The 25704-nt window shown below is 56.1% G+C and overlaps 1 protein-coding gene, 1 long non-coding RNA gene and 5 other non-coding genes across 8 annotated transcripts in view; 1 reads left to right on the top strand and 6 right to left on the bottom strand.

Annotated features, from left to right (window-relative positions):
- Positions 1 to 1281: 1281 nt before the first annotated feature.
- Positions 1282 to 9252, bottom strand: LOC117307601 (uncharacterized). Of its 2 annotated transcripts, XR_012325099.1 has the most exons (4): positions 7758 to 9252; positions 6127 to 6502; positions 5171 to 5285; positions 1282 to 5030 (listed from the first exon to the last, which is right to left on the bottom strand). It is a non-coding gene; the product is annotated as an uncharacterized lncRNA (long non-coding RNA). The 2 variants fall into 2 exon arrangements; XR_004521374.2 differs by having other exon boundaries at positions 6127 to 9119.
- TRNAA-UGC (transfer RNA alanine (anticodon UGC)) lies at positions 1896 to 1967 on the bottom strand. The gene has a single exon. It is a non-coding gene; the product is annotated as a tRNA-Ala (tRNA).
- Positions 5116 to 5187, bottom strand: TRNAD-GUC (transfer RNA aspartic acid (anticodon GUC)). The gene has a single exon. It is a non-coding gene; the product is annotated as a tRNA-Asp (tRNA).
- Positions 5651 to 5723, bottom strand: TRNAF-GAA (transfer RNA phenylalanine (anticodon GAA)). The gene has a single exon. It is a non-coding gene; the product is annotated as a tRNA-Phe (tRNA).
- TRNAD-GUC (transfer RNA aspartic acid (anticodon GUC)) lies at positions 7703 to 7774 on the bottom strand. Its single transcript has one exon. It is a non-coding gene; the product is annotated as a tRNA-Asp (tRNA).
- TRNAA-UGC (transfer RNA alanine (anticodon UGC)) lies at positions 8023 to 8094 on the top strand. The gene has a single exon. It is a non-coding gene; the product is annotated as a tRNA-Ala (tRNA).
- Positions 9253 to 9529: 277 nt separating the features above from the next.
- Positions 9530 to 25704, bottom strand: part of DHX37 (DEAH-box helicase 37) — a 31249-nt gene continuing 15074 nt past the window's right edge. Inside the window, exons 8-27 of the mRNA XM_033836722.2 lie at positions 25250 to 25363; positions 22490 to 22591; positions 22153 to 22267; positions 21472 to 21567; positions 21185 to 21267; positions 20488 to 20620; positions 19956 to 20032; positions 19401 to 19633; positions 17469 to 17580; positions 15999 to 16105; positions 15651 to 15839; positions 15110 to 15234; positions 14895 to 15011; positions 13468 to 13640; positions 11729 to 11843; positions 11467 to 11604; positions 11173 to 11267; positions 11009 to 11082; positions 10243 to 10340; positions 9530 to 10087 (exon numbers count right to left, since the gene is read on the bottom strand). Of these exons, the coding sequence (XP_033692613.1) occupies positions 10002 to 10087; positions 10243 to 10340; positions 11009 to 11082; positions 11173 to 11267; positions 11467 to 11604; positions 11729 to 11843; positions 13468 to 13640; positions 14895 to 15011; positions 15110 to 15234; positions 15651 to 15839; positions 15999 to 16105; positions 17469 to 17580; positions 19401 to 19633; positions 19956 to 20032; positions 20488 to 20620; positions 21185 to 21267; positions 21472 to 21567; positions 22153 to 22267; positions 22490 to 22591; positions 25250 to 25363 (2382 nt within the window). The 3' untranslated portion in view covers positions 9530 to 10001. The remainder of the gene's footprint in view (positions 10088 to 10242; positions 10341 to 11008; positions 11083 to 11172; positions 11268 to 11466; positions 11605 to 11728; positions 11844 to 13467; positions 13641 to 14894; positions 15012 to 15109; positions 15235 to 15650; positions 15840 to 15998; positions 16106 to 17468; positions 17581 to 19400; positions 19634 to 19955; positions 20033 to 20487; positions 20621 to 21184; positions 21268 to 21471; positions 21568 to 22152; positions 22268 to 22489; positions 22592 to 25249; positions 25364 to 25704) is intronic.

Below are 25704 nucleotides of genomic sequence, written 5' to 3'. Positions count from 1 at the left end.
AGTAGTGTTAAGTATATTGTAGGGGAGGAAAAATAATTTTCCTTTTACCCTTCTGAGTCCTTAGCTGAGATGCCTGTAATGAAAGACAGATTAACAAGAGGAACAAAACAAAACGAAGCACAATAATTTATTAACATGCACACGTCTTGAATATATGGGAGATACCCCGGAGGGAAAATGTGTCACTCAAAGATGTGACTTTAGAATTTAGGCTTAAATACCATCTTAACAGGGAAAGTCCTCTTAAGGGAGAGTAAATGATTTTTACTGGGAGAATAGAAGAATGGATAGAGATATGATAGCTTGTGACACAGTTTGGTATCAACTTTTAGTCTCTCCTGTGTCAAGAGCCAATCTTCCCTGGTTGGTGAAACTCCTGGGGAGGGGATCTAGGACCATGGAGTTCCTTTGGAAGGATCTGTCTTTGGGCGGAGAAGGGGAGTTCAGTGAAAGCCTTGCTACCTTTCAACTTTCACCCTGTTGTGCAGCCACCACCGCCATCCATCTCCACTTTTCATCTTGCAAGACTGAAACTCTGTACCCGTTAAACACTAACCCTTCACCCCCAGCCCTTGGCAACCATCATTCTTTCTGTTTCTATGAATTTGGCTAGTTTTTAAATTTTAGATATTAGACCAGGATCTAACCTGGGTCCCCCCTGCAGTGGGAACACGGAGGCTTAACCACTAGACCGCCGGGAAGTCGCAAGAACGTGACTACCTTTGGTACCTCATATAATGGATTTTGATTTTTTAAATTGTAAAATCAAATCTAATCATTGGAAAACATTTTTTTCAAAGATTTATGACATCTTTTCTAGAAAGCTCCATTTCTCAGCACACCTTGTTCTTTTTTCCTTATGGTGTTTTCCTTGTCATTGTGCTATTAGAAATATTTAAGCATAAGATACAAAGTAAAACAGAATCATATGATTCATTTCACGTGAGGCCTGATAACTTTAGAGATAACCTCAACGTTTTGTTCTCTTAAAACCTTGTTGACATTTAGGGAGAAATAACCTTCATGGAAGTTCATTACAAAGAGAAGCTGTCACCAGTACTCCACTCCCTAACTGGGAGTCATTTCATGAATTTGTTTCATCTCAAAAAACGAAGGCTGTGCAGAGTCAGATCCCTCCAGCTCTAAGATGAGATGTTTTTATGATTTAAAACATGAGGTCAAATCAAATGAGAGACAGGATTTGATGGACGAGGAATTCATTATTTCCGCAGACAAAGAACCAGCGAACCCAGAGTGCAACAGGACCCCTTCTTTTAATAAAATAGCTTTTATTTTTAATGATAAAGTACAGTGTATAAACATAGGTTTAAACAGTATGTGCGCCACAGCCATTCGTGCGTTCATACGTGGCCTGTCGCTGAGGAAGCGGGAAGCACGGGCCCGCCTGCCGTGTCTGCTGGTTTCCTTTTGGGTGGCTCCCTCCAAAAATGGCTTCATTTTCAGAGGGAGTCATTGAGAGCACAACTGAAGGGCAAGGGCCCGCACGGACGCTCAGACCTTTGAATGACGCCCGCGCTTGCCGTCTGATGGCCGGGAGTGAGTCGCCAGGCCTCCAGGCCTTTGACTGCAGTCACAATGCCAGGAAGCGTAGGGTACCTTCCCTAAATGATCATTCTCACTTTTTCCGTGGTTTCAGTCATCGTGTCAGGTTTTGCCTTTACATGTTTCTTGTAACTGCTTCCCTTTGCCTCTTCTAATAAAATTACATTTGGAGTGTTAGGGACTTCAAGAAGGGCAGATCCCACCTATTGTGAAAATCCCACTTCCAAGTAGTGACCGGAGGAGTAATACCCGTTATAATCACGTCCATGGTGTCTGTATGATGAACAGGGGCAGAAATTTGAGGGAAAATAAATAAATCAGGGACGGTACAGTGGAGATGCCGGGGATCGAACCCGGGGCCTCATACATGCAAAGCATGCGCTCTACCGCTGAGCTACATCCCCCTCCCCTTTCTCTTTGCTTTCTGAAATTCTCCGCTATAGTCTATTCTTTAAATTTTTTTTTCCCTAAATTAAAATGTTGTATACCTAAATGGGTGTTAAAGTTTAAAGCAAACCAAAATCAATCGTTTTCTGTTTCCCAACTAAACCCATCGTTCACAGCTCTGCAGCTGAAATTCCAGCTGATACCGGAGCCAAAGAGCAAAGGGAGACAGACCTATTCTTGAATGTTGCTCCTCACAGACAGAAGAGAAGGAACAGAAAATAAAAGGGTTTCTTTCCAATAAATAAGGACATTGCCTGCATCGCACCTCCACCCAGAAATCTCCGGTTTCCTGGTCTTTAAAACCATGCCAACCTTTGGTGACGGTGAGGTTTGCAGACCGTTTATTTTTCTTTTTATTTTTCTCCAACAAGAACTCTGACTATTGGGACTTCCCTGGTGGCTCAGTGGTTGAGAATCCAGCTGCCGATGCAGGGAACACGGGTTCGAGCCCTGGTCTGGGAAGATTCCCACATGCTGCAGAGCAACTAAGCACATACGCCACAACTACTGAGCCTACGCTCTACAGCCCGTGAGCCACAACTACTGAGCCCACGAGCCACAACTACTGAGCCCCATGAGCCACAACTACTGAGCCTGTGCTCTAGAGCCCGTGAGCCACAACTGCTGAGCCTGTGAGCCACAACTACTGAGCCCGCGAGCCGCAACTACTGAAGCCTGCGCAACCGGAGCCCGTGCTCCGCCACAGGAGAAGCCACCGCAATGAGAAGCCCGCGCACCACAAGGAAGACCTAACTCAGACAAAAAAAAAAAAAAGAGCTCTGAATGTCAACATGAACCCTCAGTGGAAAAGAATCTGAAAAAGAATATATACATATATACACTTGAAACTAACGCAACACTTCAATTAAAAAAGGTATATTCAAAAAAAAACAGCAAACTAAAAAAAAACCAGATCCACCCCCACTAAAACGCTGAGGAAGGAAGGAATCTCCATGAGATAGCTCACTGAAAAGAGCCATTCCTTAGCTGTCAATTAGCACCTCTTTTCCAGAGTGCTCCCCAAGGGGAGAGAAGTCACAATACTATGGAGTGTCCCTCAAGTCATCAAGGTGCCACTCACTGGTTCGGTGAGAGACAAGGAGACACCGAAAACTGAGGCTACGCCTCTTTCCACCAGCACTTGAGATTTCCTGGCAAGAAATAGAGTCACTTTACTATGATGTGGAGAACGCACCCCAAAATACACTGCCACCTCAGTCTTTAATCATCTCCCTTACAGCCTGCCCGTACCTGAAACCCCTCATAGTCAAGTCCCAAATGAGCTGGTGCCCGGGACACTGGACCCAGCAGCTGTGATTTCATTACCTCACCTCTCTGGGCCTCACCTGTGAAATGGAGATTTGAATAGTAACTTCCTCACAGGGTGGTTGTGGCCACTGAATGAGTTACACAGAGAAGGTGTAGAACAGTGCCTGGTGCGAGGCCCGTGCTCTGAAATGCCAGTTCCCTTTATTAAAAATGCTGTTATTATATGAACTCCAGCGAAGACCTACTACTTCTCATATTCACCCCGTGTGTGAACTGACGCTTTGCTGATACTGTTTGGGTGAAACAGGAAAGGAGCAGGAGGGCGATGGGATGAGCTGCGGAATGGGGCTCCGTTGAAAGCCATCCTCTCTCCTTATCGTTCTAGCTCCAGAGGGCAGCCATGAGAGCAAGCGACCTTAGCCACAGAACGGAAGAAGGACGGCAGCATAAGTGGTGGTATTTTGGACGTGGTTCGGGAGCGAGCTGAGGGCTTGTAGTCAGTTCAGCAGGTGCTCCTGATTGCTCCAAACAAACCCGATTATGTTTGCTTTCTGCGTAAAACTTAGAATCAAATCCATGCTCCTAACTCTGGCCTTTAAGGCCCTCGGTGATCTGGCCTCTGTTGACCCCCCCATAACGTCCCTCCCTTACGCTCCTGCTCCTCTCTATGGGCACTCTAGCCACACCTGCCTCCTAGCTGTTCCTCAGGCGACCAGGCTGCTATGCACCCCAGGGCCTTTGCACTTGCCATTCCCGCTGTCTGGAAAGCTGTTCCCCAGATCTCCTCCTGGTTGGCTTCTTTTCATTGGCGGGGTCCTCAGGAAGGCCTTCCTGGCCACCTCTCTAAAGGGACCTATGGGGCCGTCCCTGGCGGTCCAGTGGTTAAGACTCTGCCCTTCTACTGCAGGGGCTGAGGGTTTGATCCCTGGTTGGGGAAATAAGATCCTGCATGCTGCATGGTGTGGCCAAGATTTTTTTTTAATTTAAAAAAAAGTAAAAAAAAAAAAAAGAAGAAGGGACCTGTGAATCCCATGCATTCGCTATCGCATCACTTCGATTTGTTTTTTCTCCATAGCATTTATCACTCTCAGAACCTGTTTTTATACAATTTGCTGATTGTCTGTGTCCATGCCTTGGTCCTAAGCTCAGTAGGGCAGAGCCTTGCCTGTTTTGTTTCCTGCTCTATCCCCTGAGCCTTGAACAGTGCCTGGCGCATAATAAGTACTCAGTAAATATGTATGGAATTAATGTGAAAAAAAATAAATGAACAGACAAATAAATGAATGAAGACTAGGAGCCTGGGAAGGGTGATATAGGCATGTTCAGGAAGCTGAGTCTGCAACTGAAGTAAGACAAAAAAACCGTCCAGTTTAGACTCACCCTACCTCCTGTCTCAAATCCATAGACATTTTCTGAGGGCCAACCTCTGGGCCAGTGCAAGACATAAGAAGACGAAATATTTGCTGCAAAAAAAAAAAAAAAAAAAAAAAAAAAAAAAAAAAATTTGCAGCCGAATGAGCATTTCCTGGCCTTAGGAGTTGACAGTTTTATTCTGGGAGATCATTATATAAATCAAACACTTGACAGCGGCGCTGTGGCATGCAGAAAGTGGAAAATTCCACTTCAACGTGAGAACTTTGCCTTTTTTCTTTCTTGTAACCATGTGACGGGAGGACGCTCGTCCGTGACTAAAACCTAGCGGATGATAGACAACCGCCGGTGCAAATCTCGCTTGCCTGCCAGGTTGATTCCTTCAAAGAATAAGGAATTTTTATGAAAGTTATTTGTTTGGAAGAGAAATGAAAAAATGTACTACAGCTCGAAAAGAGGTCGCACCTCCCCGTCGGGGAATCGAACCCCGGTCTCCCGCGTGACAGGCGGGGATACTCACCACTATACTAACGAGGACGAGCTCTGTAAACCGTCCTTCGGCTCTCCTCTTAAAGGTACATTCAGCGTTCCCTAAATAGTCACATGTTCCAAAAGGTTAAATATTTCATCTTTTCCTACAAAACAAAAGAAGGAAAAATCCCACTTTATTTAATTCCATCTTAAAGAATACTTTTCCTCCCTGGTCCATGATTTAGCCGTGAGGGTTCAGAGAGCAAAAATTAATAAACAGCAAAAATTAACTAACAGACATCTAACAGAGGTTAAATGCCTATGAAGTGAAAGAAACGGAGTTAAGGAACTCTTGGTCTTGTCGGATTTTTCCAGTTGGGGAGTTGTAAAGAGGTTCCCATATCCTCTGGCTTCCCTTCGATACTGCTCGGAGATGTTTTAAACAAAGAAAATGAAACCCCTTTATTCATTTGAAAGAATCATTTTGTCTTTTTTGTTTTCCCCCGACACATGGGAAGAAAAACTAAGTTGCCGAAACCCGGGATCGAACCAGGGACCTTTAGATCTTCAGTCTAACGCTCTCCCAACTGAGCTATTTCGGCTACTGTTGTCGCTAACCTCCGCTTCTGGCCTCCTCGTCGTCTAATGGCCCTGGGTCCTCGATCTGGGGATCCGCTGCTGAGGAACCGGGGTCGGCGGGAACGCATGCCTGCCAGGCTCGCCCGTACCCGCCCCTTCTCGTCCTTCAAAGCCACCGCCTCCGAGAAGCCTTCCCTGATCACGCCTCCCTACACGACCCCAGCCCTTTATTAATAGTTTACTGTTAGCTTAGGTATTGTTTTCCTTGTCCATTATCTGTCCCCCCCGGCTAGAATGACAGACCCACGACGGGCAGGGAACTCATCAGCCTCTGTCACTGCTGTATCGCTTAAGGCCGACAACAGTGCCTGGCACCTAATAGGTGCTTAAAAATATTCGCTGAATTAAGGAAAGAACGAATCTTACCTGGCTCAGAGCTCCGCTTTCTCAGGCTCCCTTCTCTGCGCAACCGAACAAGGTCTCCCCTTGGGTGCAGCTCACCAAGCAGCCCAAGGCATGGCAGGGATGCTGACCACGCCAGGGCATGTGGGAGGCCGTATGGGCTTTCCCTGGGGCAGTGACTGAGATCCGGCCTCCAAGCATGGCCACCCCACCTGTGGCAACTGCTCAGCTTCAAGGCATGAGGAAATCAACAGGTCGGCATCCAGGCTGGCTCTCTCTGCTTCCCTGCCCTTTGGGAGATGGGTGGCTGGGGAGTGTTGTCTGGGACAGGATGAACAAGCGTGGACGTCCTTCATGATGTGAAGTCATTTAATAAGCGTTTGCTAAGCACCTAATGACCCTGTAACCCAGTCACAAATACAGTAACAAAATAGTTAGTCATAATAGGAATGCTAAGAAGCAAAATAAATGGTAGTGATGGGATGGAACACCTGGGATGGGGCAGTAAGAGAAGGAGAGTGCTGAGAAGACTTGGAGAATGAAGAGCCCGCCGGGGGAAGAGCCTCTGGAACAGAGGCAACAGCTGATGCAAAGGCCCTGAGGCTGAAACAGAGTCCGGCTAGTTATATGAATGGAAAGAAAGTCAGCGTGGAAGAGGTGAAGAGGGTGAGGGGACAGAAGATAGGAGGCGAGGACAAAGAGGTGGGCAGAGACCAGATCGTGCCGGCCTTGAAAGCCACGGTGAAGGGTTTGTACTTTCTCTTGTGTTGGAAAGCTGCTGGGGAGTGATATGATTTACCTCTTAAAGTCTCCCTTGACTGCTGTACGGAGAATGGACAGGAGGGGCTCAAGTGGCAGCAAGGAGACCAGTGAGGTGCTGACAGCTCACAATAAACAGTACACCAAAACGGGGTGTCCTAAATCCCTTCAGGAGCAACTTCAGGAGCAAGGGGATACAGCACGGGACCCTACTGCTGCTTTTCACAAAAGCGTAGTAGTTCTTGAAAAACTAAGTGTACCAATGTGATAAAAATCGAGTAAGGAAGAAATGAAGGAAGGAAGGGAAGGAGAGCGAAAAAAAATAAAATAAAATGCAAACAGTCCAGAAAACTACCGAACGGAAAGGCAGAGTCACTCCCACCTTATCCCAGTCCTTCTCCCCGGAAGTAACCAGGGTCTAGACCAGACTGATTCATGTGACCTCGGACAAGTTACTGGATCCACGCTCTGTGCCTGCATTTCATCTGTCTGATGTGATAAAACAGCCCCTCCGAGGCTTATTGTGGGTGCGCACCTGTAAAGCGCTTACGAATACTGCCTGGTGCATGACGGGAGCTAGTTCGCTCTAGTTGTTGCTGTGATCCGATCATAAATACGGATATGCTCACTATGTATATTTATTCTTCCACAGAAGGGAGCCTATAGTGCTCGTGGCTGAGTATACAGTATCCTCCACGCTCTTCTTGAAGAAATGGACATATTCCGAAAACCAAATTTACACGCTTCCACGCATATCTGTCTATCATAGTCATATCATTCTGGAGAAGATGCCCCAAATATCTTGTGTGTGTGTTGGAGTGAGTTAAAACAATCACGCAGTCTCCCCGTCGGGGAATCGAACCCCGGTCTCCCGCGTGACAGGCGGGGATACTCACCACTATACTAACGAGGACGAGCTGCAACGCGTGGTCTCCCGCCAAACCCATAAAGAAACACCATTCTTCGGCTGCTACACCCATCTACTCCAAACACTGGTCTCCACGGGCGCAGTGCCGCGCGCCCCTGGTTGGTGGGCTTCCTGGGACGGGAAAGACTTACTTGCGTCTCTGAAGGCGCTGAGCCACCAGAACGGAAGAGACGTGGAGGAGCGAAGTCGCTACTTCCTATATCCTCACTTCCAGCACGTAGGCCTACGAGTCTGGGGATGTAGCTCAGTGGTAGAGCGCATGCTTTGCATGTATGAGGCCCCGGGTTCAATCCCCGGCATCTCCATGTTTTTCGCCTAGAATTAATTTTTCCCCCCTCTGGATCACAGCCACACAACCAGAAGGCAAAGCAGGGAAGGGGACCCAAAGCCCCCGCATCAGCTGGCTTAAGAAGGGAGCTCCGTTGGAGAGGGCGGCGCTAGTCAAACGCCCTTGGTCTCAATCACAGATGCCCGTGTCCTCTCCCCTGGAGATTCGGATTCAGGTCAGCAGTGGGCTGCGTTTTTAAACAAACACTCCTAGTGACTCACGTCATCAAGCAGTTAGGAAACACTGGATTTCTAAGGAGGGTTTTGCAACTGTCCATTCATTCCGTAACTCCTGAGCACCTAGTGCCAAGAAATGTGGACACATCGAGCGCCTACTGTGTGCTCAGGTAGCGTCAAGTACCCTTGTGTCCCTGGATACCCCGGGCAAGGTTTCTCAGCCCTCCTGTCCTCAGTATTCCAGTCTAGGTAACTAGCAATAAGCAAGTAGCAATGAGCTTTATGAATACGGTAATTGTGATGAGATGGAGACTAAAGGGGGAGGACGTGGAGGCTGCCGCAGATAAAGTGTCAGGGGGTCCTGTCTGCAGAAAGGGGAAATGGCAGGTGCAAAGGCCCTGAGGTTGAAGCGGGGTAGGGGGAGGAATCTGCATTGAGGGGACAGAAAAAAGCCCTGTGCAGGGTTAATGAATGAGGGAAGGAGAGGGTTGAATCTTTCAAGACACTGGAAGGCCTGTTGCAGGGGAATGACGTGATTTACTTAGGTTTTAAAACAGCTCCCTCTGGCTGCCATGTGGAGTCCACCATAGGCGGGAAGAGTGGACATGAGACCCGCCAGGAAGCCACTGCCGTGGCCCAAGCGGGAGCTGCTGGAGGCTCGCTGGAAGCGCACAGCAGGGGAAGTGGGGAACACGAGGGGCTTCTGGACACATCCCGGACGTGGACTAACAAGACCTTGCAGATGGCTTAAACGCGGGGGGAGTGGGGTAGGGGAGACCGCCTAGTTTGGGGGAACAGTAGGGTTAGTAGCTAGGCTGTGGAGAAAGTGAATAGTTTTGGAATATTAAACACGTATCCCTGTTGTTTTGTCTTACGTGTGTGTTTATATTACAGAATTTGTGTTTATTTTTTACTTTTCTGGCTGTGCTGCGCGGCTTGCAGGAACTTAGTTCCCCAACCAGGGATCGAACCCGTGCCCCCTGCAGCGGACCACCAGGAAATTCCCGAATTTATGTGTTGATATTAACACAAACTGATTCAGGAAAAATACCTAAGTAAAAATGAGAAAAATGATCAACGTCTACAGGCTCACCGTGCCACAGGATTACCACTAACACGCTCATGAGCATCCGTCCAAACTAGTCTCCACGTACGTGTGTGTACGCGCACGTGCAGGCTGTCCCCGGGCCACCCCCATGTTCAGGGGTTGGCCCAAAGAACTCAGGAGACGCGGTATACACCTGTTGTCACAGTCAAGGTTTATTACAGCAACGTAGCCAGCGGGGAGCTGACTCCGGGGAGGGGACGCCCACTCCACAGGAGCCGGCGGGAGCCCTGGCGGACCTCGCTGGCTGTGGGCAGGGTGCACCACACCCGCAGGGAACAGGGAGCGGAGGAAGGGCCCGTGATCGCCTGCTGCTCTACAAGGGACTAGTGTCGTCCACAGAGCACGTTTAAAGCAGGACCAGCATGGGAGATGAAACCATGACCCACCCTGTAATAAAGAGTTACAAAAGCCACCCCGTGCGGGACTGCCCAGGGCGGCAGCGAGCTGTGCCGAGAACCGAGCCAAGGCGACCACAGGTGTCCAGGGGCTCCACCTGCCTGCTGGGCGCAGTCTGGGGTCAGGGTGCCCATGGCGGACACCGGCCACTGCCAGGCCCCTGGGTCCGCAGGCCAGTCCTCGGCCCTGCAGGCCGGCACCAGGTCAGCAGTCAGCAGTGGGCGGCCAGGCTTTCTCGACGTTGGCGTGCACGGCCTGCGGGATCCACTCACAGTACTCGGCCAGCAGGTCTGCAGGGGTGGGAGGGAGGACGGTCAGAGCAGCTCTGTGCCCGCCCGCCTGCCGCAGGGCACACCCTCCTGCTAAGCCTGGGTTCCCTCGGTGGCCCCACCCTGTCCCCCCCGCGATGCCCTCGCCACGGGGCACCCTTCCTGGTCAGACTCACATTTGGGGTTCTTCCTCCAAGCAGCCAGCAAGGCATCTCGGCAGTCGGCTTTCTCAGCAACAAGGGCTCTCAGGAGGCTCTCTGTCCTGGGCTGCAGCCTGCAGGTGGGGAGGCAGGACGTGGGGCGTCACGAGGCCCACACGCTGGTACCACTGCCAGGCCTGCCCAGGAACTGCAGGAAGTCCCCTTCCCTCCAGCAGGCCGGGGGTGCTGGCCGGATGGAAGGATCCAGACTCCATCGCCTCCCACCACTTGCCTCTGACCCGCCCGCCCAGGCTGCTCCCACACACGGTGCCTGTACATCTGGAACCTTCCTCCAGACTCCCGCCCGGCTCGCAGCCCTGCCTCCCCTGACGCTGCTCCGTCAGCCTTTCCTGACTGAGTCCGCCCGCCCGCCGCCTCACCTCCACATCCTGCTTTGACCCTTCGTAGCTGTGCCACCCCTGCCACTTGTATTAGTTCTGTTTGGGGAGAACCTCCCTGCCCTGGGACATGCCACGGGACAGAGTCATGGCTCGACCCTAACACGAGGATGTGCTTGGCACAGAGCGGATGCTCAGAACCAAGTGCTGGCTGGAGAACTTGGCTGGCAGGGGCTCCTGGACCCACAGCCTCACCCCGAGTCCCCGGGAGTGCCACGAGAGAAGAGACTCCTGTCGTCCTAAGGCCCTCAGTGGCTGGGGATCTGTTACGGCGGCCCCAGGACACTAGTCTCAGCTCCCTCCACCACCACCTGCCGAGCCGACGCCCTCGGGAGAGACTGTACCTGGCCCACGTCTTCAGCATCGTGCTGGGGCTGGACAGCAAACAGCCCTTGTACGAGGCCAGCTTGTGGAAGACCTGGGGAGAGACCACAGGATGGGGTGAGAGATCTGGGGCTCACGTCCCACCCGAGGTGCCAAGGAAGGGGCCGAGGGAGCTGTCGCCTACCTGCCCCTCCAGCAGAACCTGGGCAAAGTGCTTGTAGCAGTCGAGGCCTTCCGGAAAATCCACCTGGACCGCGGGGAGCGGCCAGCCGACGCGACCTGGGGCGCGTGAGCCAGTGAGCAGGGGCCACGATGGAGCCCCACGCCATCCTCCCCTGCCAGCCCCCTCCCCGCCTGCCAAGGGGGCCCGCAGCCTGGGATGACACGGCGCAGGACACACACACCGCCCAGGGCACGCGGGAGGCGGGACCACGTGTCCAGCGGAGCCCAAGGCCGCCGGGAAGTCACGCCGACTCACAGAACACGCTGGCCCGGTGACACAGCACCCGCCCCTTCTCGGGGCAGTAGGCGGGGGGCGGCTCCTCAAGGGGCTTGTCAAACTGGCAGTAAGACGGCAGCAGCACCGGGATCCACTGCACCTCCACCGTCGAGACGCCTGGGGGCCCGGGAAAGAAGGGCTGGGGGCTCGGCGAAGGCTCGTGGGTTCTCCCCTCAAGGGCCCAGCGGCACGGCTCACCAGAGCCACGCGGGTCAGGCGAGGGGCTGGCCAGCTGCGCTACCTTTCATGTACATCTTGGTGGTCTCCACAATTTCCTGGTAGACCACAAACTCGGGGAGCTCCCTGAAGAGCACGGAGCTGGGGTGGATGAAGACTGGGTCGTCGAGGAGGGGGGTCTGCGAGAGAGACGGCGGGTGGGCGTGAGCCTGGGGCATGCGTGAGCGCCAGGTGAGGCTGACCCCCTGAATCCAGTCACACCCTCAGCCAGGAAAGGAGAGCATCCGTCAACCGGCGAACGGCCACCCTGGCGGCGTGTGTCCGCCGACGGAGCGCGTACCCTGCCGTGAGAGGTACTGACACGGGCAGCAGCGCGACCCGCCAAAAAGCGCAGCACTGAGCGAAGGAAGCCAGTGCAAGAGGCCAGGCGGTGGAGGATCCCGCTCCTGTGAGACGCGTAGAACAGCAAATCCGTAGACAGAGGACAGATCCGCGGGTGGGGGGACCCAGAGGGGATGGGGGGTGGGGGGACCCAGAGGGGATGGGGGGTGGGGAGACCCAGAGGGGATGGGGGTGGGGGGACCCAGAGGGGATGGGGGGTGGGGGGACCCAGAGGGGAGGGGGGGTGGGGAGACCCAGAGGGGATGGGGGTGGGGGGACCCAGAGGGGATGGGGGGTGGGGGGACCCAGAGGGGATGGGGGTGGGGGGACCCAGAGGGGATGGGGGGTGGGGGGACCCAGAGGGGATGGGGGGTGGGGGGAGCCAGAGGACAGATCCGCGGGTGGGGGGAGCCAGAGGACAGATACGCGGGTGGGGGGACCCAGAGGACAGATCCGCGGGTGGGGGGACCCAGAGGGGATGGGGGTGGGGAGACCCAGAGGGGATGGGGGTGGGGGGACCCAGAGGGGATGGGGGGTGGGGGGACCCAGAGGGGATGGGGGTGGGGGGACCCAGAGGGGATGGGGGGTGGGGGGACCCAGAGGGACAGATCCGCGGGGTGGGGGGACCCAGAGGACAGATCCGCGGGGTGGGGGGACCCAGAGGGACAGATCCGTGGGGTGGGGGGACCCAGAGGAGATGGGGGGTGGGGAGACCCAGAGGGTATGGGGGGTGGGGGGACCCAGAGGGGATGGGGGGTGGGGGGACCCAGAGGGACAGATCCGCGGGGTGGGGGGACCCAGAGGACAGATCCGCGGGGTGGGGGGACCCAGAGGGACAGATCCGCGGGGTGGGGGGACCCAGAGGAGATGGGGGGTGGGGGGACCCAGAGGGGATGGGGGTGGGGGGACCCAGAGGACAGATCCGCGGGGTGGGGGGACCCAGAGGGCAGATCCGCGGGGTGGGGAGACCCAGAGGGGATGGGGGTGGCCACAGCGGCCATCCGGAGCCTTTTGGGGTCATAGACACGTTCTGAATTACTTGTGGTGCTGGGCGCACAACTCTGAATGGACTCAAACCCCCTGAACTGTACACTTTACAGCGGCCAGTTGTATGAGGTGTGCTTCCATCTCCATTCAGTGAAGTTGGGGTGAAGCTCACGCCCAAGGGAGAAGCGGCTGCACCGTCACCCCACCTCGGCCCTGGGTGGGGCCTTCCCAGAGGCGGCGGGACCCGTGACCCGGGAGGATAGGCCCACCCACACCCAAGGGTCCCCCCGGCTGCCCCTCGCAGGCGTCCTGACGTTGCCCAGAGCTGGGCGTCTGGAGTGCCCCGGCTGCCAGGACGTGAGACGGAGGGCAGGGAGGGCGGGGGGCCCGGGCGCAGCGACTGCCCTGCTGCCCATCCCCGAGCCAGCGTCCAACCTTGTAGGCGTTCTTCCACTTGTCGTCCAGCAGGTCCTCACTCTGGACCCTGCGGGCCAGGTGGTCACCCAGGCCGGCCGTCACGATCTGCCGCAGGTAGGTCACCTGGCTCTCGGAAGGCGGCTGCATCTTGGGGTCCACGAAGAGCCCGGCCTCGGGGCACATGGTGTTGACTGGGGGCAGACCGAGGCGTGAGGAAGGCGAGGCGGGGGCTGGCTCCGCCCGGCCTTCTGGAAGGCCCTACGCTGATCAGCTCGGAGCTCTGGCCTCAGCGACCTGCGCATCTCGGCCCCCGTCCACCGAGGATGCCCACCCACACCCATGCCTGCCTCGTCCTCGGGACGAACCCCAATTCCCTTGCGGGCGGCGGACCGTGCTGCCGCGAGAGCTCGCACTTGACTCCCCGTCGGCCTTGGGGCAGGGAGCATGCCCAGCCAGGAGACGTGACAGACGAGTCACGCTCTCTGAGCAGGACAAGTGTGGAGGCCACCTCTCCCCTCGAGGGCCCTGCGCTGCTGAGCCCAGGCGCGAGACGCAGGGCGAGGCCTCCTTCTTCTGCATGAGAAGGATCTGAAGCTCTGGAACACTTGGCAGGTGGGGAGAAAGGAGGTGGGGCTTTGGGCTCTGCTGCTTGTGGCGGGAGGAGGTGGCAGGGACAAAACGAGAGGAGCAGGACGGGGGACGCAGGTGGGGAGAGTGGGCTTCGCTCCCCGACTGGGGACCGAACCCGTGGCCCTACAGTGGAAGCATGGGGTCCTAACCACTGGACCGCCGGGGAAGTCCAGGGCTTTCTGTTCTGAGGTTTGCAATGTAAATCTGTCTTCCCTACAAAACCTTCAGTGACACCTGTGCTGTTAAAAAGCGAGAGAAGAGGAAAGAAACAGGAAGAAGGCAGAACATGGACAGGACGCAGACGACCTGCCACCCACGCCCAGCCCTGATGTGGCTTCAAACGGGTCCGGTCCCCACCACCACTCAGACCAACAGGAGTGGAAAGCAGGGGCTGAACCGTCCGCTGCTCCCCGACTCCAACAAGAGGAGCCCCTTCCACTGCTGGAGAAGCAAACCAGGGCCGGACCCTACTCAGGAGCAGGGACCCCTGCACAAGGCTGCTGGGCAGGAGGTGAATCCAGCAGTTGGTCCAGGCCAGAGCCGGGACAAAGGGTGACGAGAGGGATGTCATCAAGGAAAGGACGAGACGGACAGACAGCCTGACGGGAGAGCGTGCACATGTCACTGCCCTGCTCGTGTGCATGTCCTCGAAGGACCACCAAAGTGGCGAGCACTAAAACAGATTTTAACGAATAGGTGAATTCGCAAATGTGGACTCTGTGAATAACGGAGGTCGACTGTACATGGGTGACGTCGCTCAAAAGCGACTTTAAACGTCAACAGGGTCAAGTTCTCTGCCGGGCGCAGGGCCGTACCCGCAGTGGTCAGCTGGCCCCTCAGGCGCCGGATCTCCATCATGGCCCTATACCGCAGACCGTTGGCCTCACAGAACTGGGGAGAGCAGCCCGCGTACTCGCAGGCTCCCACGGCGCCTGTGGATGGGGGGGCGGGCGTCACTCATTCTCGCTGCCCCGTCCCACCCTGCGTGACCTCCCCACCAGCCACACTCCACGCCACGCAGGGCACTCACCAAGCAGCACCATAAGGTCCCCGAGTTTCAGAGAGGCTCCCTGCCCCGCCCAGATCCTCTTCATCTGGGCTACCCGGGCCCGCCTGCCCTTCAGCCTGGCGAGCTCCTCGTCGCTGGCAGCTGGCCTGCGAACACACACACCACCCAGGCTGTTGCCCTGGCCGCGCACGGCTGCAGAGGCAGGGAACACGCCAGTTACCCAGGGTGAGCCCCAAAATGCCTGGCGGGGTCACTGATCAACATGCCCACGATCGTGGGAATTCTCTGGCGGTCCAGTGGTTAGGACTCTTGCGCTTCCACTGCAGGGAGCATGGGTTTGATCCCTGGTCAGGGAACTAAGATCCCACAAGGTACACAGCACGGCCAAAAACAAAAACAAAAACAGAAACAGAGATCGGTAGAGATGAGAACACTGCCAGGCGCAGGACGGGCGAGGGTCTCGCACAAGACCACTCAACAGGTCAGTGATGCCCCAGGAGGCTCCACACCGTGGCTCAGCCGAGGGCAGGCGGCCCCCGAACGCCCAGCCCCCGGCCCCCACCTGTCCAGCTCCTCAAACAGCTCCCGGACCGTCATGGCAGCCACGATGGTGATGGCGTACGGCAGGCAGTCGTGTTGCCTGCTCAGCGCCAGCATCTTGGCGTAGCGCGGTGCCACGGGGAACGTGGCCATGGTCCTGCCCAGCTCAGTGATGGGGCAGCTCCACCGGGACCTCTGCAGCTGCTTCACCCTGGAGGATGGAGGTCTGTGATGGGTGCGGGGAAGGCTCCACGAGAAGCCTTCGGACCAAGAGGCCTGGTGCTCGGCCAGCTTGGGAGAGGGGAGAGGGGAGAGGGCAGGGAACGGGGCGGGACCTGGGCTCCCCACTTCCCCCGAGCTCCTGCCCTACCTTTCTGTTTTTGGGGGCGCCTGCAGGGCACCCAGTGCGATCAGCAGCTCCTCGGCGGCGATGAGGGCCTCCACGGACGGGGGCGTCGGGAAGGGGAAGTTGATGACCTGGGACACAGGGAGACATGGCAGGAGACAAGTGAATGCGGAGGAGGAAGCAGGGGACCAGGCCTGGCAGGAGGACGGCGCTCCTACTGCCTGCCGTCCGAGCACCACTCACGCTCAGAACATGGGACACGGGGGCCTGGACACACGCAAAGTCCACGTGCCGGGGAAACTCCACAGGCCCTCTTCCTTCATTCATTCACATCATCCACTCACTCAGAAGCATGTACTGAGCACCTCGTGTGCGCCAGACGCTGTTCTTGGCGATGGAGATAGAGAAAAACAAGACAAGGACTCAGCCTCCATTGAGCTTTCATTCAGCCAGAAGGGGCCGCAGACGACCAGTGAGTATACACGAGAATAAACGTCATCACAGGAGAAAATGTGCCCAGACAGTGAGATGATCAGGGAACAGATCAGGGACAGGGAGTGACCGGGGTCAGGGAGGGTGGCACCTTAGAGTGACCAACTCAAAACAAGCATTAAAATAAGCATCTGTACACAGATGTTCACAGCGCCACTAGGCACGGCAGCCAAAGGTGGGGACAACCCAGATATCCATCGATAGTGGATAAACCAGGGTCCATCCCTACGATGGAGTGTGACCCAGTCATAAAAATGAACGAAATTCTGACACGTGCTACAGTGTGGACGAACCTTTAAAACACAACGCTGCTAAGTTCAGCTGTGGATGGTCCAAACAACAGAAATATAAAACAGGTATCGATTTATAATATTTGCTGAAATAAACTGACTCTGATTCAAACTGTCAGCTAGGTTCTTTGACACTGAAAATAAAATACCAAACATAACTAATGTAAAACTTTTAGCAATGAAAAGCATGACCCTATCTTTTCTATCATCTTACTGTGTATTGAACTGATAAATGAAGTTTACATTGGCTAAAAAAAACCCCGAAAAAAACAAACCACGATGCTGAGTGAAAGAAGCCAGACAAAAAAGGACAAATATCATATGATTCCATTTTTATGAAACGTCCAAAATGTACAATCCGTAGGGACAGCGAGAAAGCAGCCTCGTGGGTGTCAGGGGCTGCGGGGAAGCGAGGGCTGGGACTGACTGCTGATGGGGGCGGTTCTCTCTGCCTGCGCCAGCCCTCCCGCAGCAGGGCAGAGGCGGGCACGCCTGGACACACTCAGTGGGTGCAGCACTGAGGAGGTGGGGGGCCCACAAGAAACCGGCAGGGGGCTGGGCAAGCACCACAGGGCTCAGCTCCTCGAGCTTCCTGGGCCGCAGGGAAGGAGGAACAGCCCGTGAGGGGCTGGGGTCGCCCTTGCCCCCCAGATCGGACACAGGTACCCTGGCAGATCAGTGGGGTGATGGCAGGGTTAGGGCTGCAACTGACCTTTTCAATGTTGAGAGCTTTCATCTGAAGGGTCAAGTCTTCAACAGGTCTCCGGGTGATTTCAGGAGGGGGGAACTTCTCAAAGTCCCCGAAAACCGCAGATGAATACAGTCTGAACAGAAGGAAGCACGAGAGACCAGGAAATGTTAAGTGAATAAGGAAGAAACTCAGCCCAGCTACCTGGCATTGAATCTTGACTCCACCACTTCACTAGGAGAGGGGTTTACCCTCTTCCTGCCTCACTTTCCTCACCTGTGAAATGGGCGAACATAGCAGCTGCCCCGTTGGGATTGGTGAAGATACTTCAGGTATCTTCACATAAGACTGCTTAGAACTGCCTGGCACACGGCACTCGGGACGTTTTAACTACTTTATTGCTTACGAGTTTTCTTGGCATAGTTTCTCGATTTTCTTTTCTTTTGTAACGTAAAGCAACGTTGAAAAGAACAGCATACAGCTATTGAAAACAAACAAATAAAACCCAGCATACAGACTGGGAGAAAATATTTCCCAATGATGCCTCTGACAAGGACCCAGCACTAGGATTATAGAAAGAACATTTACAACTCACCAATCAAAACACAAACCATCTGACCGAAAAGTAAACGATAGGGACTCCCCTGGTGGCACAGTGCTTAAGACTCCATGCTCCCAATGCAGGGTGCCCAGGTTCGATCCCTGGTCAGGGAACTAGATCCCACGTGCATGCCGCAACTAAGAGTTCACATGCCACAACTATGGAGCCCACGAGCCACAACTAAGGAGCCCACGAGCCTCAACTAAAGAGCCTGCCTATGGAGCCCGCCTGCCGCGACTAAGACCTGGCACAACCAAGTAAGTAAATAAAATAAAATAACAAATACTATAAAAAGAAAAAAAGAAATGACGGATCTGAATAGACATCCCTGCAGAGAACACACACAAATGGCCCGTAAGCACATGAAAAGATGCTCAACATCATTAGAGGAATGCAAACCAAGACCACTGTGAGATACCACCTCGTACTTTCATTTTTATAAAGTAGAAAATAGCGAGCATTGGTGAGATGTGGAGAAATTAGAACCTTCGCACGCTGCTGGTGAGAATGTATAGATAAAATGGAGTAGCCGCCGTGGAAAACAGTCTGGTCGTTCCTCAAATTGTGAAACACAGAGTCATCGTACAACCCAGCAATTCTACCCCTAGGTATATACCCGAGAGGCAGGGGAACAGACGTTCAAATACTTGTACATGAGTGTTCACGGCAGCACTACAAAATGTGGACGCAACCCAAGAGTCTATCCACAGATGAATGGACAGTGAGATGTGGTCCCTCCACGCCAACGCATGTTACTCAGCCATTAAAAGGAATGAAGCACTGACACAGGCAACAGTGTGGATGAACCTTGAAAACATGATGCTGAGTGAAAGAAGCCACACACGAAAGGTCACATATTGTCCGATTCCATTTAGGGAAAATGTCCAGAATGAGCACGTCCGTAGAGATAGGAAGTAGATGAGTGGCTGCCGGGCGCTGGTGGGTTGGGAGTGGTAGGGAGATGCAGGGGGAAACTGATCAATGGGTACAACTGCTAAATGCGGTCTCTTTGGGGGTGAAGAGAACGTTTAAAAATTAATAGTGGCGATGGCTGCACAACACTGTAAATACACTAAAACCCACAGAACTGCACACTTTAAAGGGTGAGTTTTATGGTATGTGAACTTTACCTCAAAAAAGGTGTTAATAAAACAAAACAAAAATCGAGGTGCTGATAAACACAGGGCCTGACGTCAGCAGAATAAAGAAATAACACAAGTGCCTGAAAGCCAACAGAAAAGGGGGTGCGAAGGACGGCTTCCAGCGGGACACGGGACCCCCCTTTCCTCGCCCCTGGGTGGGTGACCACTGCACAGTGGCCCCAACGTCACTGGAGGGGCCCCCGGGAGCCCCACCTGTAGCAGTGGCCGGGCTCCGTCCGGCCCGCGCGTCCTGCCCGCTGATCGGCCGAGGCCTGGGAGACCCAGGTGATGCGGAAGGAGGACACGCCGGTGACACGGTCGTAGTACCGCTTCTTGACCTTTCCACAGTCCACCACGTACTTGATGCCTGGGATGGTGAGGGACGTCTCGGCCACATTGGTGGCCACAACACACAGCCGTGTCCCCTCTGGGGGAGGTTGGAAGACCTAGGATGGGGGGACGGGAGCAACAATAAAATTGACCTTTGTCCCACCAGAGTCAGGGAAGAATTTGTGGGACAGAGGTCAGAAGAAGTCAGCCAGGCGGGGCAGGGCCTGGAGGTGACTCTCCTCGCCTTGGGCCACTGCTCCCCAACTAAATGAGGGAAGCGTTTCCGTCCTCCAAGCAGGAGATCCCAATACCCTCTCAAAAGTCTGGGGCGCTGATCAGACAGCTGACGGAGAGGGTGACCCGGCGCCCGACCTGCTCCCACCTCAACGCCTCTGGGCGCTCCCCACCGGGCATCCATCCCAGGCCCCGCACGGTTACCTGCGCCTGCTTCTCCGGGGCCAGCAAAGAGTAGAGAGGGAGCACACGGAGGGGAAGCGAGGCATCGGGCTGCTCACCTGCAGGGGAGGCAGAGGCCTGCGGCTCCCAGCTCCCCTGCTGCCCAGCAACCCTGCCCGCTCCGCCGGGGAGGCCCCCCTGCAGCCCCGCTGCCAGGGCTCAACCCTGGGCACTGGCAGAGAGGGTCGGCAAAGCCAGCCACGCTGCAGCCTCTCCTCCTCGGAAGAGTCCCAGGCCCTGTGTGGGGACCCCTAAGGGCTTGATTCTGCCCCCCCCGCAAACCCCCAAGGCCTGCGTTCACCCAGCAAAGCCAAGCCCAGGGTTGGCGCCCCCATTACAACCGGCACAACAGAGACCTGAGGGCCTCCTCTGTGTCAGGCGGTTTCAGGAGCTCAGGGGACAGCAGGGGGCAGAGCAAGCAGGAACCCCAGCTCCCCTGGGGCTCGTTGCTGGAGAGGGGCCATCGCTCGACCCAAGCCCATGCGGTGGGAGCAGAGGCCGCGGCGGGTCCCACCTCCGTCCGTCCCGTCGTCCCCTAAGTCCAGGTCCAGGTCGGAGCCCAGGGACTCCTCGTCCATTTCCCTGTCCTCGTCACCTCCGCCCGCTGGCAACACCGAGTAATTGTCCAAACTGATCTGGGGCAGCGTCTACGGTAAACAAGACATCAGCACCGCGGGCTGCGAGGGACCCTGCGTAGAGAGCGGCGTTGCGAGCAGCGCCTGCGGCCACGTGACCCTGGGCAGGTCACTCGGCCCCGTCCTGCGTCGGTGTCCTCATCTAAGAGCTGGGGATGATCACGGGACTTCTCGAAGGGCTGCCGTGAGGACGCTATGAGCTAACACACGTGCAGCCCTGAGACCACTGCCCTGGGCATCCACGCAGGCCCTGCTCAGGGCTCGGGGCTGGGCCTTCCAGAAACTTCCTCCAGGCCCCCAGTACCGGGAGTCTGGAATGTTTTAAGTCGCAGCCCACCCTGCAGCCTCCAGAGCAGCACCAGTCAACCCCTCCCTCCACGGCAGGAAGGTTCTAGACCCCTGCTGCCCAGCAAGGCCACCCACAGCCCCAGGTGTGTCTAACACGACTGAGGACTTGAATCTTAATTTTATTTGGTTTTAATTTAATTTACATCTGTGCAGCCATACAGGGCTAGCGGCCACCACATGGACAAGGCGGCTGCAGAGCCTGAGCTGCCCCCTCTGGCCTCTACGTACTGTGGCCTTGGCCTTCCTTGCCCGAGCCTGCGACTTCTTAAACCTCCGTGTTTCTTCTACCGAATCTTTCTGATCGTCTTTTTCTGGGAAAAGATGAGCAAGTTAGGGAGCAGGCCATCTTGTGGCTGGTGCCAGGTCATCAGGGTCCCGGGTAGGGTCACTGCATCTATCACCATGCACTGGGGGGATGGGAAGGTGGGCAGAGGGCCGGCTCTCTCCGGGGAGGCTCCGAAGCCCAGGCTGACCGCCCGCAGCCTCCTGGGTGAGGGGCTTCAGCTTGGGCTTACCTGGAGGCCTGGGCCTGGCGACCGGGAAGGCTCTCCTCAGCCTGCGGCACAGCGCGTGCACCTCTGCCTGCCCCGTCAGGAACACCAGGATGCCGCCTGTGGGGAGAACCAGCCCCGCCGTGACCCGCTCGTTCACGCAGCAGACGCTGCCTTGGCCGTGACCGTGTGCCAGGCCTTGATCTGAGAGCTGGGGCGCAAGGAAGTGCTGATCAAACCAGGGCTGCAGAGGCCCAGACAAGCAACGGGCAGCTGCCCGCACGCCGAGGGCGCTGGGACAAGGAGCTCAACAGTTGCCGTGGGAGCCGGCATCCCATCCCCCGCTATGAGCCCAAAACACGGGGAAAGCAGCTCTCCTCCGGGGAAGTGGGAGCAACCCAAGGGTCCACCACCTGGTGAACGGAACTAATGGAGCACGTGCCACGGGGATATGGTGAGAACTGTGAGGGGGTCAGGAGTGAGACTCAGGTGGGACACACCTGTTCACCTGCCCTGCGTCTGTGGGGACAAAAGGCACCCTCCACCCCCCCACCCCCCACCCAGTTAGTCCCTGAAGCCTCGTGATCCTTGGGGCGGAACACGGCAGGGCAGGTGCTGTGAGCGCTCTGGACCAGTGACGACACTGAGGCACAGCGAGGCCGAGTGACCCCGAGTCCCGCTGCCTCCTCCCGGCCGGGGCCTCACCTGCGGGCAGCATGCGATGGATCTTGCAGACCTTTCGGAAGCACTCCCCACTGTAGTCGTCCAGCGGCGTCCGCTTGTTAAAATGCACGGTCACCGGGAACTGCCGGGACTCGACCTACGAGGACGCCCAGGGAAGCACGGGGTCGGGGTCGGGGGTCAGGGGTGACCTGAGCCCAGGCCCGGGCCCTCCCCTTCCCTGAACTCTCTGACCACGAAGGTCTCCGTTTGGTGCTACGATCCCACCCACCTCCCCCGCAGCAGGGGTCCTGCGCTCTGTCGCAGTCGACAGAGGGGCCCGGCCTCCCCCGGCACCCTGAGACCCCGGCCTGGGCGGTACCTTGATGACGGGGGGCGGCTGGGCGAAGAGCCGCTGGTTCTGGGTGAAGTCCTCCACCCGCAGCGTGGCCGACATGATGAGCAGCTTCAGCGGCAAGTGCCTCTGGGGGACGACAGACCCGGGAACCCATAGCCGCCCGGGGTCAGGAACACTGATGGGGGGCAGGGGGAGCCCTTGGGGGAGACCTGCCCTGCCCTCCTGGCCTCCCTCCAGCCCCACCTCGTCTCAATCCTCAATCCTCTTTCTGGTTGCCAAAGATCTAAGAAAGAAGTGGGCGGCAGTGGCTTGTTAAAGGAGCCCTTAAGATACCCCCAAAGGGACTTCCCTGGTGGCGCAGTGGTTAAGAATCCGCCTGCCAATGCTGGGGACACGGGTTCGAGCCCTCGTCTGGGAAGATCCCACATGCCGCGGAGCAACTAAGCCCATGAGCCACGACTACTGAGCCTGCGCTCTAGAGCCCAAGAGCCACGACTACTGAGCCCGTGAGCCGAGAGCCCATGCTCCACAACAAGAGAAGCCACCGCAATGAGAAGCCCGCGCACCGCAATGAAGAGTAGGCCTGCTCGCCGCAGCTAGAGAAAGCCCACGCGCAGCAACGAAGACCCAGTGCAGCCAAAAATAAACAAATTAATTAATTTATTAAAAAAGAATAGCCCCGAGGGACTTCCCCGGTGGTCCAGTAGTTAGGACTCAGTGCTTTCACTGCCGAGGGCGTGGGTTCAATCCCTGGTCAGGGAACTAAGATCCCCGCAAGCCGTGCGGCGTGGCTAAAAGGAATGAAAAAAAGATTCCTCCAGGTCAAGCTCTGATGGTGTGAGACGAGACGGGAGGGCCGAGCCTGGGGTCCACCGGGCACACCGGCACAATGGGTGTGGTGGTCTCAGCCCTCCCTCCCCCTCGACGTTGTGACTGCGGTGGCGGGTGCCTGGTTCCCAGCCCCCTAGGCAGCACCTACTGTGCCCCCGGCGGGCTCTGCTCTCGAGCCCTTGGAAGCTGTCCTCTGAGGCTCGTAAGGTCCAAACCCCGAAGTTCAGCGTTTTCGGCGAACAGAAGCCAAGGTGAGAGGCACGGCGCAGACCAAAGGCCCCGTCTCCTTCCTGCAGCAACCTCCCCGTCTGCCCCAGCCCGCGTACCTCCCTGCATCTCCTGTTCTCCCCACCTCCCTCACTCCGCTCCGCCACCCTAGGCTGCCTGACAGGCCTCAACACACAAATCCAGACCATGGCAAGGACTAAAATCACGGGAAGTCCCAAGCGTGGGCGAGGACGTGAACTGGCAGCCTGTACCCTGCTGGCAGGAACATAAGGGACGCAGCCGCTGCGGAAGATGGTCTGGGATGGTCGAAATGGTTAAACGCAGAGCTCCCATGGGGCCTGGCAGCTCTGCTCCTGGGCACAGACCCAAGAGAAAGGAAACAAGTCCACACGGAGACCCGGACACGGACGTTCACGAGAGCCAAAACGCGGAAGGAGTCCAACTGTCCTCCAACAGATGAATGGATACATGAAATGTGGTCCCTCCACACATGATGACTCAGCCATGAAAAGGAAGGAAGCACTGACACAGGCCACAATGGAGATGAACTGTGAAAATGTGCTAAGTGAAAGAAGCCAGTCACAAAAGGCCACACGTTGTGTCTCTTCACTTACAGGAAACACCCAGACTAGGAAAATCCACAGAGACAGAAAGTGCCCTGACGGACGCCTGGAGATGGGGGGGTGCAGGAGGACGGGGTGACAGCCAGAGGGCACAGGGCTTCTTTTCAGGGTGACAGAAATATTTTAAAGTCGATCGTGGTGATGATATAACAACTCTGAATATGCTAAAAACCACTGAATCGTACACTGTAAGGGCATCCATTATGTAAAATAAAGTCCCAACCCCCCCCACCAAGATATCAGGATAACACCTGCCCCAGGGCCTTTGCACCGGCTATTCTCAGTTCTCAGAATCTCCTCCCACCAGTACCCCTCCTCACTCACTCACTTCCTCCAGCCCCCCACTCAAAGGTCACCCTCTCAGTGAGTCTTCTCTCACTACCAACCCTCCACCTTCTGCCTGGCACTGCCCCCTCTCCCCGGCTTTGTCCGTCACCAGCTCACAGGTTTCCTGAGTTTGCTTACTGTCAGTTGCCCTCATGAAAATGGAAACCCCACAAAGGCAGGAGCCTCTGTCCTGTTCACTGTGATGTGCTCGGTGCCTGGCACACAGCACACACAGACCGGATGTCTACTTGATAAAGGTTCTGGGCGTGGTGAAGTGCTGACCTCTCGGCGGGCCTGGCAGGGGCCAGCACAGGACTGCTCCACAGAGCTCCCACCCCAGGGCAGCAGCCCTCTGACGTCCGCCCCTGCCTGACCTGGCGTGGGGGAGATGCAGGCAGAGGCAGACCCCAGGCCGGGCGCAGGGCAAGCATCTCAGAGCACGTGGAGCATAAGGGCTTGGCTGGGTGGCCCCACCAGCGCTGCGGGTTCCGAAGACCCGGCTGGCATCTCAGAGCCGGCTGCAGTGGAGCCTGGCCCACCACGGTCTCCTTGCTTGAGCCTGTTGCTCTGGACAGAGGGAAGGGTCACAGTGGATGAGGCTGGACCCAGGATAGGGACCACACAAGGTCTGTTTACACCAAGACCCGCAGCCCAGCACCGGGCCTGGGGGGTCCTGTCCCGGGAGACCCTCTCACGGCAGCAGCCTGGGTGTAGACCGCCGTGGGCTGTGGGAGCCGTGGCCTGGGACTCGGGGCTCCCCGGCACCCTCACCTACCTTCTCCCGGAGACACACTATGCGGGACAGGAGGCCGATGAGGATGTCAGTGTACACGCTCCTCTCGTGGGCTTCGTCAATGACCACCACCTTGTACTTGAGCAGCAGGAAGTCCTGGTGGGGGAGGTCGGGGGTGAGGCCAGCCAGCCGGGCCTGAGCACCCCAGGGTCACTGTGCACCCCAAGGTGCCTGCTCAAGGAGCCCCTCTGGTAGCCAGCACAGATCTGAGAGCACTTGGCCTGCGGGGAGTCCTGGCCTATGACCCCGGGCCAGCTGCTTCACCTCCCAGGCCTCTTTCTTCATCTGTCAAATGGGACAACGGGACCCATCTCACGGGGTCAATGGTGAAGTTTCGATGACAATTACTATCTGTAAAGTACACAGCATGGGGCTAGGGCCCTGGCAGAGAAATTTCTAGAGAAAAGACAGCTACGATCTCTTAGAGATGAGCTACC

This window comes from Tursiops truncatus, chromosome 13 (genome assembly GCF_011762595.2).
Source record: "Tursiops truncatus isolate mTurTru1 chromosome 13, mTurTru1.mat.Y, whole genome shotgun sequence".
Lineage (NCBI taxonomy): Eukaryota > Metazoa > Chordata > Mammalia > Artiodactyla > Delphinidae > Tursiops > Tursiops truncatus.
Note: the sequence above shows the minus strand (reverse complement) of the source record. Positions and strands in the feature narration are given on the sequence as shown.